This window comes from Aquila chrysaetos, chromosome 17 (genome assembly GCF_900496995.4).
Source record: "Aquila chrysaetos chrysaetos chromosome 17, bAquChr1.4, whole genome shotgun sequence".
NCBI lineage: Eukaryota > Metazoa > Chordata > Aves > Accipitriformes > Accipitridae > Aquila > Aquila chrysaetos.
Genome location: NC_044020.1, coordinates 13,674,943 through 13,690,613, shown reverse-complemented (window position 1 = coordinate 13,690,613; position 15,671 = coordinate 13,674,943). Strand labels below are relative to the sequence as shown.

At 38.7% G+C, this 15,671-nt stretch overlaps 1 protein-coding gene across 30 annotated transcripts in view; it reads right to left on the bottom strand.

The window, feature by feature from the left end:
- Positions 1–15,671, bottom strand: part of CACNA1C (calcium voltage-gated channel subunit alpha1 C) — a 448,320-nt gene that overhangs the window by 148,519 nt on the left and 284,130 nt on the right. For 17 of the 30 annotated variants that reach the window (XM_030040267.2, XM_030040270.2, XM_030040271.2 and 14 more), the window contains exons 8-9: positions 7,376–7,479; positions 403–575 (exon numbers count right to left, since the gene is read on the bottom strand). In XM_030040267.2, the coding sequence (XP_029896127.1) occupies positions 403–575; positions 7,376–7,479 (277 nt within the window). Of the gene's footprint in view, positions 1–402; positions 576–6,897; positions 7,002–7,375; positions 7,480–15,671 lie in introns of all 30 variants that reach the window. The other 13 variants (XM_030040283.2, XM_030040287.2, XM_030040285.2 and 10 more) reach the window with 1 other exon arrangement.

Below are 15,671 nucleotides of genomic sequence, written 5' to 3'. Positions count from 1 at the left end.
TTTGCTTTCAAAGTAATTAACCATGTGTAAACAGCCTGCAACACTGAACTGCAATTAAATAAATGGAGACAGATGTATATTTTAAAACTTATCTCAGTAGTGGGCTTTAACAACAAGTATTGATCTTTTTTCTGTTTATTATCAGGATCTTATGTCAGCATCACAGACAAGGAACTGAGGATCTGCAGAACAGTATCAATTATTGTACACATATTTCTCCCTCCCACTGTTTCCTACAGGCATTAAGCTGGAATCATGTATAAGCACAGTGAGAGTCTCAGGAAGAACTCATTCTTCCTTATAAGCCATCTCAGCACTACAGCAGGTGGGCACAGGCTCTCTTGCTAGAGAGAGAGAGAGAGAGAGAGAGAGAGAGAGAGAGAGAAGAAGAAAATTGCTTACTGTTTCGAGGCTTCTCCTCATCCATGCCTTCATCTTCATTTTCTGGGTCAATATCTTCTGCTTGAGTTATCCAGTCTAAGTATCCCTTCAAATCCTCCTCTAGCTGTTGTTTTTCCCGTAACTTCTGGAAATCACCCCGAGCCTTAGCCTTCTCTCTTTCTTTGGAAAACTCCCTAGCAAGAGGGAGGGAGGGACAGGACATGGGCGGAGGGAAGGAAGAGATTGAAAAACAATGGGTTAGACTGATTTCCACTAGAAAGTCTCCACATCCTGTGTAGCACACCCAGCTTACTCTATCCTTTCAAGACAGACACATGAATGGAGATTCCTTGCTAGATACACATGTAAAACAGCTGGAGCGTCCACATTTTTACCAACGCTTAGGAAAAGATTAATACCTTTTTTTACTCCTTTCATTCTCAACATTTGATTGACAATTCAAATAAAATGCATATATAACATTTATGTACAATACCATATACTTTCTAATACACTTTATCACTTGATATTCTCCAGCAGTTATCCATAAATATCTATATGAGTAATGGTTAATTTAATTCAATGATGAACTGTTTGACAATAATCTGATATCTGGAGAGTGAGATGGTGGCTCTAATTTTTAGCCAGGTTTCAATCTGTCTTTAAGATTATATGCGTAATCACAACTAAATTGGGCTAATTGTAAGTGTAATTAATGGTACTCACAATTCTGTACACATTTAATTATCGGCAATTTCACCCACAGTACTGGACAATATATTTAAAAACCCAGACCTCAATGTTTTACTGCAGACTTTCAGTATTTAGGGCTGTTATCTGACATGAAACATATTTTTCAAATCTCAAGTTGGGTCAACAACTATGATAAATTATGGGTAGACAAAACTAATAGATTCTGTCAGAAAGTGCGCTAGGGTAGACATTTGATAGTTTTATGAAAGACTTCTATTGAGAATATAGGCTTAAAACAGAGGGCATAGGAACAAGAATTTCATGTTGCTTAGTTATGAACTTGGGTACTTGTTTTGCCTTCTTTTTGGCTGTGGTGCTCTTTCTTCCTATCTTTCAGAGACACCTATAAGGCATTATTTTGTTTCTAGAAATGCTGACCTACCTCTATTTAAACTCTGTCCTGTGGTTCTAAACCAGATTTTAATGCTTGTATTTTAAAAAGTAAGCTTAACGATTGTGAAAAGTGCTAGAGCAAGAGTACTTAAGCATTAAGTCTTGTATCTGCTGAAGCAGACCATTACCTAAGGCACACACAGCAGATAACATGGCCCATTGTTTCTAGAAATGAGAGGTAATTTTCTCCAATGCATTATCCATTACGCTTGCTGATGACTGCTAGCAATGAGTGGATTTTAAAAAAACCCTCCACCTAATATTTGTCTTAGCTTTGCTCCTGCAAAAACAAATAGGAAACCTACCACTAACTTTGGTGGGATAATATTAGGATTATGAAAATCCTACCCAAGATATTAATGAGTACCATGTGAAGTGTCCTCAAGCAACTGAGATGGAGGTGAGTTTCTAAGTGATGGTGAAATACTTCCCTCCTGTCTGGTCGAAAACCCACTGAAAGATTTCCATTGACTTCACAGGCTTTGGATCAGGCTTTCAATATTATGAGCTGTGCATGAAACCAGCACTGCAGCAGAATGAAAGTAGGATGATGCTTTAATTTCAGGCCAAGGTATGTGACAAAGTATGCCTGTGTGATCTTCACCCCTGTTACATTGCTGAGGGTTCAGCCCATCCCATGGGAGTGTGATAATGAAGGTGGAAATGAGGAAGAGAATCAGTGACTTCTCAGGCCTGAAGGTAGATCACAGTCAACCCTAGGACCAAACTTAGCCACAAGGCAGAAACAGCTATTGCAAGCACAGCAAGAATGAAAAATCAAATTTTCTCATGCTGGGAGCAATATTTTGCTATTTAAAATGTAAAAATTAACAAACAAACAAACCCCCAACAACAACAATAAAAACTATACAAAGAATTTTAGAAAAATTCAATCAATAGCAGTTATATTTCCTGCTTCAATAACATCTTTCCTTTGGTCTGACATAGTGCCTTGCCCAAATTAATTAACTCTTAAAAAAAAAATACTGAAGCTATGTATTATTGAACCTGTTTGATAAATCAAATCCCAATATTTCAATTGTTGGTTCCTAAGCTGGTATTTTAGAATCCAGAACAAATGGGTCCAATTTTGAAAGGGACCGAGCCCTCAACTCCAAGAAAGAACTATTTATATGTGCATGGGTATAACTTGCAAGGGGCTGTTTTAGAAACCAAAGTGGAAAACATCATGAAACAGCCCAGCTTACAGAAAGTGAAATTCCTACTGTGTACTGAAGTGGATCATTTATGGTAGATGCATGTAAGCTGAATGCCTACTTGGGTCTTGTCAGTCCCTACTTACTGTCTCTCTCAAATAGGACTCGGGCTGGGGGCAGAGCTGACTAAACCAACGTGAGATTTTAACATGATATCTTTAGACTGACTGTCTGCATAGGAGTGAATTTGTTACCTAGCTTTTTAATGGCACAACTGAAAATACTGTGATTGCCTAGTCTAAATGATCTGCAATTGCATGTCGCTTTCCTTTGTACAATGTATGATACTCCACATCTCAGATGACTCTCTAAAGAAGACAACTTATTTAAATTATCTTGATTTCTACTAACATTAAATCATTGAGAACAGGTGGCTCAGGAAATTGCTAATGCAGTTCACGATCAAGAATTACTATCAATGGTCATTTACCATCCCACGTGAAATGAGTTGGTGACCTTAGACCAGTTCCTATCACAAGCAGGTGTGCACATTACCTCTGCCACCATCACAGCTGGCAATAAATGGTCATTGTTTGCAGTTTCAGCAGGGAGGTTAAGGACCAAATAAACTTTCTGATGGAAGTGCCATCTTGAGTTTGGAGGTGGCCTTCTCAAAAAAGATTGCACTATCATGTCAGGATAAGGTCGACAAAGGCTTGCAGAACCACCAAGCAATCTGTCTCTTTTCAGTGAACAAGAGAACATCAGTTTAAGAGTCAGTGAATCTGGTTGTTTTTACCAAAATTCAGTTTGCTTCACTTTCCTTTACTTCTCCTAGACAATTATAAGATACAACTGCCAATGGGAATACCAAAAAGCAGAGTATTCTGGAGAAATGTTTTCTCTGTGTGAGGTTAGAGTGGGTCAAGATCATAAATATAAACACCCAGCTCTGTATCCTGTGCTGTTCCAGAAGAAAATTTCTCTTGCCCATGCTGATGATGGAATATAGGTAATTCTTTTCTATATCAGATCTCAATATGATTTCTCACATTTAGAGGAGTGATGGGAAGTGAGCAAAACAGAAGAATTCCAGCAGTTCAAAACTCTTGCTTACTACTAAAAGTGCAGCACAAGGCTTCAAACCCTGAGAAGTACACGAAGGAATGGGAAGGGTTGGAAGAGGGGACAGAAGACTAGGAAAAAGTCCTGAAAGGTCACAAAAACTGCTCCAGGAGGAGATACAACCACAGCCAGCCTCCCATTCACTCTGACCTGTTCTTTGGCAGTAAGAGCATCAAAAGCAGCCAACTAGGCTTTCCAGGATCCTCTCAAAGCAGAAGAAATGGCTGTTCTCCTGCCCTCCGTTTGCCCTAGGCAGCTTCTTGTTTGGTCTGTGTTCTGTGATTTGGATCACTGCTAGGTAAAATATCAAAGAAATGTGAATCTATGTGCTTAGGCGTGCAGGTCTGAAAGTTGAACCAACATGACCATTTTTTTCCTCACTAACTGACTGCAACAGATAACACAGACGTGAACATCTCTGTTCTCAAGAGACCTTTTAAGAGGGGCTTCACTGCTCACAGCAATGATGTGGAATCCTTTTGCTTAGGCTTGAGGAGGTCTACTGTGTGATCTGCTGATTAGATATTTCCTTTGGAATACATGAATTTTATATTGTGCTCAGTCAAGACAGGAAGAGGATTATAGCTCTACACATGAACACTCTGTCATACTATTTAGCTTAGCATGTGACTAGTAAATTCGCAGAAGGACCATGAATGGATGACATACCTGAGGAGAAACAAATTACAAATGAGCTCTTTAGGCAGAGTAGAACTCAGCATTTGATTTTGCAAGTGCAATCAAGGTGTCTTTGTGAGTACGATTAATTACACTTAAATATTCAGAAGTGATTAAAAAAACCTAAGCTAATCTGTCATTGACAAAGTCTACCTGCACGACATGCTTGGTGAAGTTTCTTAAATAGATAAATGGGAAGAAAGGTGCCCAGAACGGATATACAAAGATGCCCAGGAATGCTGCTTTGTATCTACATAGAACGGACAGGTGGAGCATCTACATAGATCAGACTAATAGCAATAGCAAGTGTCTAAAAAAAAAAAAAAAAGCTGAATCTGCAAAGTGAAGACACTTTGCAACTCAGCAGAATTTAGAACTGCTTTAGAAAGTTAATTGTTTAAGACCTGCTTATTTAGCCCCCCCAAATTTGGAACACTTCTCCCATAATTTCTGTGTTTTTTCATGGATGCAAATTCTTGAGTTTCTTTTTACTTTTCTCCAGTTGGGAAAAATTTTGCAGAAACAGCGCAGCTGTCATAACACTGTGAACACAGCCAGAAAGAGTGACTCACAGCTTAAACAAGGTGAACTTCATCTTTGATTTCAGTTCTCTCTACAGACTGTTTCCATTTCTTACCACTAACTGTGGTGGGCTAGCTGCAGTATGTCAGGAGATGGAAGATCTAGGCCTCAAAACACTTTCTTGAGTTGAAAAATGAAGGAGAGAGAAAATTCAATTTTTAATTATGTACAGGCACAAATCCAAGTGTAGGTAAAGTGAATCAGCAGTGCTTCAAGGGTATGCACTCCTCAGGGCTGGGCTCACAGGCACTGTTTATCCAATCAGATACTATATAATCTTTAACCACTGTCCTATATCATCCTTGAGTGCGCCTCTGATACAACAGATCACTTTCTCTCTGTCAGCTGCTCATCATCCTCCACTACTGCTGACATTCTTACCTGCTGACTAGAGTATCCACCTGGAGAAACAAGGAGCTTACATTTTAAAATTGTACCCAGAGTATCACTCTCCAGATATCCAAACATAGACTATTGCCTGACACTTCATTACCGGGGATTTTTTCCCGCTCCCATTACTGCTTGGAAACCCTTCTCCTTGCAGCAGCTGTCTTAGCAGCATGTCCCCTTCAATGGAGTAATGAAGATAGTAGTAATACCTCCTGTAGATCTGCTATTACCTGTCTCTTTGCAGGATGGCCAATGATGGATCTTCTTCTCTGGTCCTACTACTCCCTTCCTATGTTGTTGGCCCAAGTACCAAGGACATAATTTCTGTGAGGCATCAAGTCCTCTCTCTCCTGCTCAGAGATCATTTTCTCTCTCTTATGATCAAAAGACAGGGGACTTCAGAGCTGCCCACTCAGGCAACAGGTACAGGCTCTGACCAAATTCATTTAGAACTCATTAAAGGAGGCAGGATGTTAGAAACAAAGAAAAAGAGGATGCATAAAAGTCCTCGTACCATATTTATCCATGTACATAGAATGGCTGTAGGCACCCAGTCATGCCCAAATACAGAATTAGAAGCCTAATTCTAGGAGATCTTTTTTTAAAAATCTTGTGAGGAATGTTTGCTGTCTTGATTCCTCTAATTATGTGGCTCCCCAGGGGCAGTAAATTTTTTAACTCCTGGGGACAATATCAATTGTTTTTAATCAAAGCTACTAAAATGATGCTTTGCAGTGAGGGTTATACTGCAGAACTGAAATATAGCTAGATGTCTTAGGAATGCTTAAACACTAAAAAGAATTCTCCCACTTCTCTGTTCATCCTTAGAAAAGGTCAGAAGGAAATGATCTTTTCTCCCTGCATCATGCTAGGCTTGTAATCTGCACAATAGAGAAGATATGCTTATTGAAGAATAAATGTGCCCAAGACACTCTCCAGGCAAAATAGTCTTCCATTAGGCTGTGCTTTAGAGATACTAAGCAATGTGAAAATTTCTCATGTGAGAAGACAAAATTTGGCAGGAATCTCATCCCACAAATGTGAAGGGATTTGTCTCATGCTCTCATTCCTCCTTCAGTCCCACTGACTCTTCCAGAAATTTAACTATAATCCCCTTCTTCTATGGTGAATGGTATGCTTCGCCCACAGGGGAGCATAGCATTGTCCTCTTCCCACAGAGTACAGGTAGAGGTTTTAGGTAGAGGAACATGTAATAGGGAAAGAGTTGTCTTGTATTCCTTTGGTTTAGTCAAAAGACTCCTTCCATGCCATTAGGAATGCCATATTTTGCTATTGGCACAGCAATAGCCTAGGCCTTCTATTAAGGTTCTTGAGATCAACCCACCACTGCCCGTTGTTTTGGTAACAAGAGAGTAGGAATAGAAATACAAATTTTTAAAAATAAACAATAATAAAACATTTTCCTGGTACTGCTTACCCGCTAAGTACACCGAGAACCAAGTTAAGTACAAAAAATGACCCTATGATGATTAGTGTAACAAAATAGATCCAGGGCCAGTCCCTTCCTATGGCATCATTGACCTGGAAGAGTGGAATGATAATTAGTGAGACAAGCTCAGATTCTGAGCACTGCAAGGCTCCAGCCAAAGAGATCCCAAGTCACCAGCAGTAAGATTTTCAATAGCCAGTTTTCTGGAAATTTATGACAGGTTGACATTAGAGATTTTGAATGCCCTGAGGTTGAATTTCTTTGTCAGAGAATAACACCTCTTTTGTTACCTGTACTGTTACTTGAAATGTTTGAACATTTTGTCAAAATATTTGAGAGCTGACGTGAAGTTTCCTTGGATTCAGATTTTTAATCCTCTGAAAGAGTCCTGGTGACAGGGAAGAACCCTTATTATGGAGTCTTGCCCTGTAGCATTGGAAAAAGGACACCAAAACTGTCAGCTTACCCGCTCAACACACCAAGAACCAGATTTAGAACGAAAAAGGATCCAAAGATGACCAGACTGACAAAATACACCCATGGTAACTCATAGCCCATAGCGTCCTGCATCTGGAAAGACGAAGGAAAGTTAGAAGACAGAGAGGGAAAGCAGAAATGATTAGGCAAAGGAACAGATGGAAAGGTTTGTAAACAGAGCCTGTGGTTGGTTTACACATAATCATAGCAAGTGTTTCTGTATGTTCTTTCTGATGTGACTGCTCCTTTGCTTTTTTATTCTAGCTGTTTCCTTACAGGCAGTGGTTAATATAGGCTAAGATACAACCATGTGCCATATTGGCACTTCTTTGGATGGTCAAAGCTGTGGACTGTCACTTTCTGGAGTTAGAGCACCACAAGGGTCCATCCGATGACTTCTAAATTTCTAACCACTGCACATACATATGATTCTTTGCTGCCAGTGAAAATATCGCTAGTTTTTGCTAAGCATTACCACAGTGTGTTGTCAGATTCACGTTAACTTCCCATGTGTAGCACAGGTACACGTACCTCAGAGAGAAGCATGTGGTAACTGTGAGCAAATACTGATCTTTCCCTGGCAATGCTCTGGTAATCTTCACAGTATACCACAATGAGGGCAGTAGCTGTTTTTGAGGAAGGTCCTTCCAAGGCCCACCACGTTCTGACCTGGTCAAGTGTTTTCTAAAGCTTTCTCACAAAATTCCTTTCTCTCCTTGAAGGATGAATCTCTTCAAAATGTGATTCTTACACAACTGAATACTCAGAGAATTTGAGACTGTAACTGAATGACATGAGCATAGAGGTCTAGCTTTCACACTACTACAAGCATCTGGAAATGAAGCAGGCAGACTATTGTTTTATCACCAGAACCTGTAATTATGTGTAGAGCAACTCTAGAACATCATAAGATATTGTATATATTCTAAAAGCATCTGGTACATAAACACTATTTTATCTTGAAGTCGCCTTCAAAGTTCAAAATTTTGGAAAGTTGCTGGATACCTTAACAGAATCTCACTTTCATGATGGTATCAAAAATATCAGAGTCCCTTCGTCTTTACTTTTCATAAACACTTATCTCCTGAGCCAGACATAGCATCATTAAAGAAACAGATGGTGGTTAACATTTTCAGGAGCACTAAAATGATTTATGAATGTAAATCGCAGACTTGAAAGTACCTAAAGGCATAAAACAGCCTAGGTTCCTTTGTTTTTCATGCTTTTGAAAATTTTATTGTATGTTGTCCTCTCCTTCCAGGAAAACACTCTCTTCTTTGCAACCTAAGCATTTGTTATGATCACAGAAGAAATATTCTTCCATACATGGGCACTGAGACACACTTCAGGGGAGGCAATCTGACTCAAGATTCATAACAACTCAGGAAAGGAATTTCAGACCTTCAGTAAGACAAGGCAGGAGAGTAACACTATTAAAATCAGTTCTTTGTGGATGGAAGTCCATTATCCATTTTTCTTTCAAAGTACAGTCACTAAAGTCCTTGTCTGGCAATAGTCCACAGTCAATAGGCCGATCCAGAACACTACCACAGGTCTCCTTCAGCTGCGACTGAAGTAGACTCATTAAAAAATAAGCTCAAAATCTGTCTCTGTGAAAACAGTTCATCAGCTCCTTCCTCATAGGACTAATACATTTGGTGGTCAGAAGAGAGTACCTGAACATCTAACATTCCCTAAGCATATTAACCAGCTTCCCTTTTAATACTTTTGTAGAATTGCTCAGTTAGTTTATAAATAATACTAATTACTCTTTATGTTTGCAAGCCACATTTCATCCCACATGACCAAAAAGTAGACACCTCTGGTGTAAAATACATCAGTGCTTTAAAGAGAACAAAACATCATAGTATATAAAGGTGGAAGCAAATATTCACCTGAAATCACAGTGGAGAAATCAGGCAGGCAAAATGTAACTGCCCAAGCTGGAATTCAGTAAAGAAATGAAACTTAACATCCTCTCTCTTCTACAAAGAATGCCACTATCTATATAAAGCAATCCACACAAAAAATGACTATGGATAACTTTGAAAAACTGCTATAAGAATTTACCAGTGCAGGCACAGTGATGACTCGACTTCCCTCTAATTAAGATAGATGGTGATTAAAAAAGCCTCAGCTGTATGGTATTTATCTATCAACAGGGTTTTTTTGTCAGCTCGGAAAGTAGAACTTCTCAAAGCTGTGGTACAAGTGAATCCTAAATAACAAATGCCAGGTACAGGATTCAGGTGCATGTCTGGCTGTCTTTTGTACCGCTCTAGCACAAAGAAATTTCCAGATGGCAAGAAGCTTCCGTTGTGGCCTGGTAAAGTATATAACTAGAGTATAGTGTACTCTGGCTATTCCCAATGCCTGCAGAGTTGCGCAATGATTGTACCAGCTAGCATTGGCATAAAATAGACCTGCATTCTGGTAGAGCAGAGCATTTGGGACTTCTCAGACTGAATGTTTAGGAGGTTAGCTTTTCATCTCCTTCTTATTGCCCAGTCCTGTATGTAACAGAGAAGCTGAGAGGCAGAGACAGTGGTAGCTTCCCAAGTGTAGAGAAACCATCAGTATCTGGCAGACAGCTGAGTCTGTGTCTCTGTTGCTGGACTTCCTAGGATTGGTGCTCTCAGGTCTCATCTTCTTTAGTAGAAGTCGAGATTATTCCACGCATTGTGGGACTGAGCCACAGGTGACAGGAACGTATGTTATGTGTTGATAGAATATTAGGTATTTAATAAATTATGTTAAAAACCCCTTTGATAAGGAAAGAGTACACTGCGAGCTTACTATTTGCTCTTGAAAAACATCTGCAGGAGAAATGCAGAGATATAGGCTGTTTGGCAGAAGTTAGGGGGAAAAAAAAAGAAATAGACTTACTCAAAACAGTAACAGCAATGTATCAACATTTAAGAAACATTAAATTCTTGGCTAAGATTGTATCCTTCCAAATATCTGGAAATGCTTCCACCAAACAGAAGTATCCTAAAGTCCAGGATGGACTGTCCTAACTGAACAATGCTCCCATACAGATAATATTAAAAACCTTGCACCTGTGTTTGAGTGAAACTGCTTCCTGAAGACTTATCATCATTCTGTGAATATGTAGCTATTAATCACGTGTGTATGCATACACGTCCTGTTGACTGCAGCTGGAGGCTTTCACAGCAAGCGTAACTTAGGTGGTAGAGCTGATTTTTCCTAATTATGGTGTTGAAATGGAGAAGCTGCAGAGGGTCATAACAAGATCAGAAGAAGTGTTACCATTTGCACACTACTGAGGATAGAAAATGAGGTCTGCAATAGGTTACCTCTCTAGGATGGACAGTACAACTCCTGATACACAGTTCAGCTCTCTGGTCACTGAGTGCACTACTTCTCCCTGAGTGTTTACTATTAACCATATGAATCTCAACAGAAAGGTGGATCATCTTCCAAATTTACAGTTCTGAACAAAGACTATCAGCCAGCGTAGGTCTGAATTATAATATACCAGCTACAGTAGTCAAGGTGATTGCAACCTGATATCAACTTAAGCATGCATGGGACAATTGTTAGGTCAGCTGGAAGCACAGCATTGGTAGGAATTTGCAGATGGTCATTTATAGAAATAATTCCGCTTTCTGTGTCAAACTGCCTGACCTTTCACAGCTCACATCTGAACACTCACATCTCACTACTCTCAACAGTGAGAAAGTTGGTACATTTCTGAACATTAATGCATCATCTCTCAGAGACCTCAGGATTAAGGATCTTAGATTCCTTCTCATGATTTGCTACATACCCTCTCTAGCACTGTGGGGACATCATTTTGGCTCATTACGCTTCAGCTTTCCAATCTGCAAAGTGGGATACTACCTTGACTTACTGGGTACTGTCAAAGAAACCACTGAGCGTCATGACAAAAAGAGGGTATTTCAGCCTATTTGAGGTCTGATGGACCTTGTGTACTGGGGAAGACCTCTTCCTTTGCCAAGCATCCTTAACTGCTATCATGACTATAGCATTTCAATGTCCAGTTGAAGGCTTTTCTCTCAATGATACAGATAATGTCCTAGAAATAACACCAGGATTTTTAATTCTGCAGTTTGTAGTTTCAGTAGGGGCCAGGGAATAAAAGTTTATTTATCTCTATAAACAGACCTTTGTGCCTATGTCTTCTGGTTCTTCAGAAGACATAGGTGAAGGCATATTGGTAAAGCCACAGGAGATATGCATGCCTTACTTGTTTAAAGATTTTTTTTTTCCCCAGGGATAATAGTCTGGCACATTGTGCAAGTACCTCATTCATTACACAGACATCATAGTTCAAAGATAATGTTAGAGGCATATTATCTATTAACATAATGGTTGAGCATCACCAAGCATATAGTGGAGTCACTTAATGGGAGGGGTAGACACAATTCACTAAATTTTGCTGACTTTACAATTCACACACCCACACCCTGACACTTTGTGCGAAATGTCTTTCAAAAATAACTGAAAGTTACAGGAAAAGTTTAATCCATCATAGAAGGGCAGCTGCCACTGGAATGCAGCAAGCTGAGGAAAAAAATTAAGTCTGTCTTGTTCAGTGCACAATATTGGAAAGCTGCAGCTTAATGGAAAGTAACTTAGCTAGGACACCAGGGCTAGGCTTCTGTTTCTTGAATAAATTGCTAATTGATTTCTAATGACTATGGAATGTTATGATAGCTTTTTTTAAATACAAGTTAAGTGATTCAAGTATTCTATAATGAAGTGTATAACCTTTCACAGAGTAACATTAATCAAGAGGAGCAGAGTACTCAGTAAAATTAAAGGGCAGTAAATCTGGAAATTTTGTGAAGAAATGCTATTTTATGCAGCCTATCTGTAGAATTCACTGCCTCAGGAAATGATCTAGCCAAATGTAATGGTTATGGCCAGTAGCAAGATCTCTAGTTGAAACCAAGTCTTTCTTGTAATGATATAAAATTGGAGAATATTGGGAGCAGGAGACAGCAGAAAGAAGAGGTAACACTTAATTTGTGCTGAATATATCTGCCTGCTTGAAGCCTTCATTTTGAAAACCATCTTTTTCAGGAAAAGTAGTTAAGCACCTTCATAACTTTAAGGATGCATAGAAGTGATTTCCTCAGCTTAGATCAAAGATCAAATGGTAGCCTACTTGCAGGCATAGCTCAGGTGCTCATGAAGCTCATGAAGGGCCATGCATATACTAATGTGAGATTTAGATATTTATCATCGATAAATTACGAAGTAAAGATGTTTGGATTAAAACATAAATTTTCCTTTTTCTCTCCCTCTTTCCTTCTCTTCCCATGAATATTTGGGTGAATGCACTTCATTCACACATATGCTCATGGAACTACAACTTTAAACTCTGCTTAAACATTACTAGAAACTTTTTTTTAATAGGATGATGCACTGTTTTGTACTGTGAGGGAATAATGTTTTCTCCTAATTTTTTTACTCAGAACTCAGGTACAAAAACAATTAAAATAAACAGAGGATGGAACTTCACCCTTCACAGCTACAGCTGTGTTGACAATACCAAAGAAAAAAAAAATCTACATTATAGACAGTCATTAAATCCTACATCTCAGGCAAGGGCTATGTGGCCTGGAAAGGAAAGTACTCCTACCCTTCCATTATTTCATTGGCTTCCATTATATCTTTGTGATGCTTTCATGATAGTTAAAGCTTTGCTTTGTTTCTGAAACCTTACAGACTAACTAAAATGCTTTGTATTCATACAGCCAAGGAACAAAAAAGGTCTCATAAAACCAATGTAACCCTTCAGAAGTAACTAAGGTGGGGTGAATTTCCCAGAAAGTGTCTGGATAAATTTGTCCAATGAAGAAGCAAAACTTTGAAAGATTCATTTTTCTACCTTTCCTCATGCTAGATATATTACATCAGCAGAAATAGCTGAAGAACAAAACATTCATCCCAAATGAGAAAAAGGATATTGCTGGCAGTTCCTAAGAACATCCAACGAACAACTGTAACTGGCAATAGCATGATTTTTAAGGCTGCTTTGCAAACAAAAAAGAAACTATTTGTTCAAGAAACCATTCTCTTCTGGTTAACTTCTCAACTGCAGAGCTGATTTGGGCTTAAGAACACCTTGGCTCTGCAGTACTTGCAGTCCTTGCCTTGAAAGCTCTTGCTAGTAGTCAGAGCAGGCAGAGGACTTGTGATGTGAAGGTTTCACTCCTTTCTTTCTCTCAACTTCCTCTCCTTAGAGATCTAAGACATCTGAGAACTGTCTCTTTAGTCGTCATGCACTTAAACAACTCATAGGTAGGTAACTGGACTGTGACTATTGAGACTGTGACACAAATAAACCAATCCCTAAATATGCAAAAAATTAGTATTGTTGGTTAGCTCTGGTAACAAATCCTGCACACTGCATTTTTCTCTGAGCTCTAAACAGTACACTGCTTATGTTATACTGTTTTTTTCATGTAATACTTGTGATAAATACATTAATTATGCATTTTGCAACTTATTGTAAGACCCACTGCTTACAATATTGCTTTTAACAAAGAAATTACTCATTGTTATTTCTAACTTTTTTACAAAAATATAAATGCTTAAAAGAAGCCCCAGAAAGATTTCAATGAGGTTACACAGAACTAAAGGTACAGTAAAAAGGGACACAGTACTAAAATTTACTTTCTAGGTATGTTAGGCTCCATAAGCACTTTTTCCAACCTGTGGGGCAAACGATGGGATTGCTTCTTTAGCTCTGAAATGCTGCACATCCTGATCTGCTGATTTGTTTGGAGCCTGAATGGTGTGAGGCTGGTGCATGTCATGTTAATACAGAAATGAAAAAACCCACATTTTTACTTGAGAAATTCCTGGCTGGTCTCCACATACACCTCAAGTAAGTCTATACACAGCACATATCCATCTGACTTCACCATTCACAGAAGAAGCAAGAGAAGGATCATTTTTCCTATTACCCATCATATATCCTTAAAGCTGGATTTAGACTTAGTGCATTATTAACCTAAGGATGAAGATTCCACCTTGCAGATCCTTCAATATTTAAAATCTAATTAGTTGTCTTTCCTTGCTTTGTTTTTAATCCAGTACTCATGTGCGTACATAATTTAAGGCATACAAATAATTCCATTGAAGTCTATGGTCAATATTATTGTTACCAGAAGAAATGGACTGATATGCTTAAGTGCTTTGTTTGAATGTGATGGGGCACAGGACTGGGAGAAATATATGATAAGGAGCTCATTTTCTGAAATTCCCTGGGAAAAATTAGAAGTTTAGTGTACATAGTGACTAAAAAATGACAAAAAGATTTAAGCATTTCAGTCTAGACATTCTAGTGCATCATAAGAAGTATTATCATTATCTTGTCAACCTGAAATACTCTTTCAGCCTTCCTGAGTTTCTAAGACAGGTGATAAGGAGTTAGAATTTAAGGTCTCAGAGCTGACTAAAGGCAAAAGGACAGAGGTGGGGGTAAAAAAATACGAAACTCCAAACCTTCTAATAAGCAAAAATATAAAAGCTAAAATAAACTAGACTTACTTTTATGGACTTAGGAACAATGGAATAAAATTGCTTTTGAATGGCTTAAAATATAAGCAAAGGACTCCAGGTGCCTTGTTCGTATTCTGGGTAGAATTTCCTTCTAAGCATCAACATCCTAATAGTCTTAAAGGGACTCCAAGCCACAGTTGCTCCTTATGATTGTTCTGAAATACTCCGCATTTTGTACCTGGCACTATTAGATGGATGCAAAGGAAAGACTGGAGAGTTCAGCCCAGCTTCAGTCTGAACTAATGACACTCAAAGGAAGGAGCAGCACTTGATCCGTTGTTCCTGTTAAAAATTATGTTTTGACAATCACATTTCTTTCATTTTGAAGTACTGAAGGAGAAGGCAAATCTTTAGCTCAGTTGTTCTCTCCAAGCACTTATTTTTAAGGCTCTTCTTACTGCATTACCTCAATTATGGAATTTTACAAATTCCCTATGTGCATTCTATATGTACATATAGACACCTATAACCTTTTTTCAGAGCGTCTTCATGAGAAAGGCAAGACAGAGCTGAAGACAAGTGCACAGGGATCATGAACCAAGGCAGAGAATGCTCCAGACAGCTTATTCTGCTACACGGTCACTGTAGGATAAAAGCAAATAACATAGACAAGATTCATCATACGTGGGCAGTGGGAAGAATAATAAGATTCCTATGTGTACCTTGGTTCCCCAATTGTTCTGTATGCTCTGTAGTGATGTAAGGAGCAAATTAAAATTCCACTC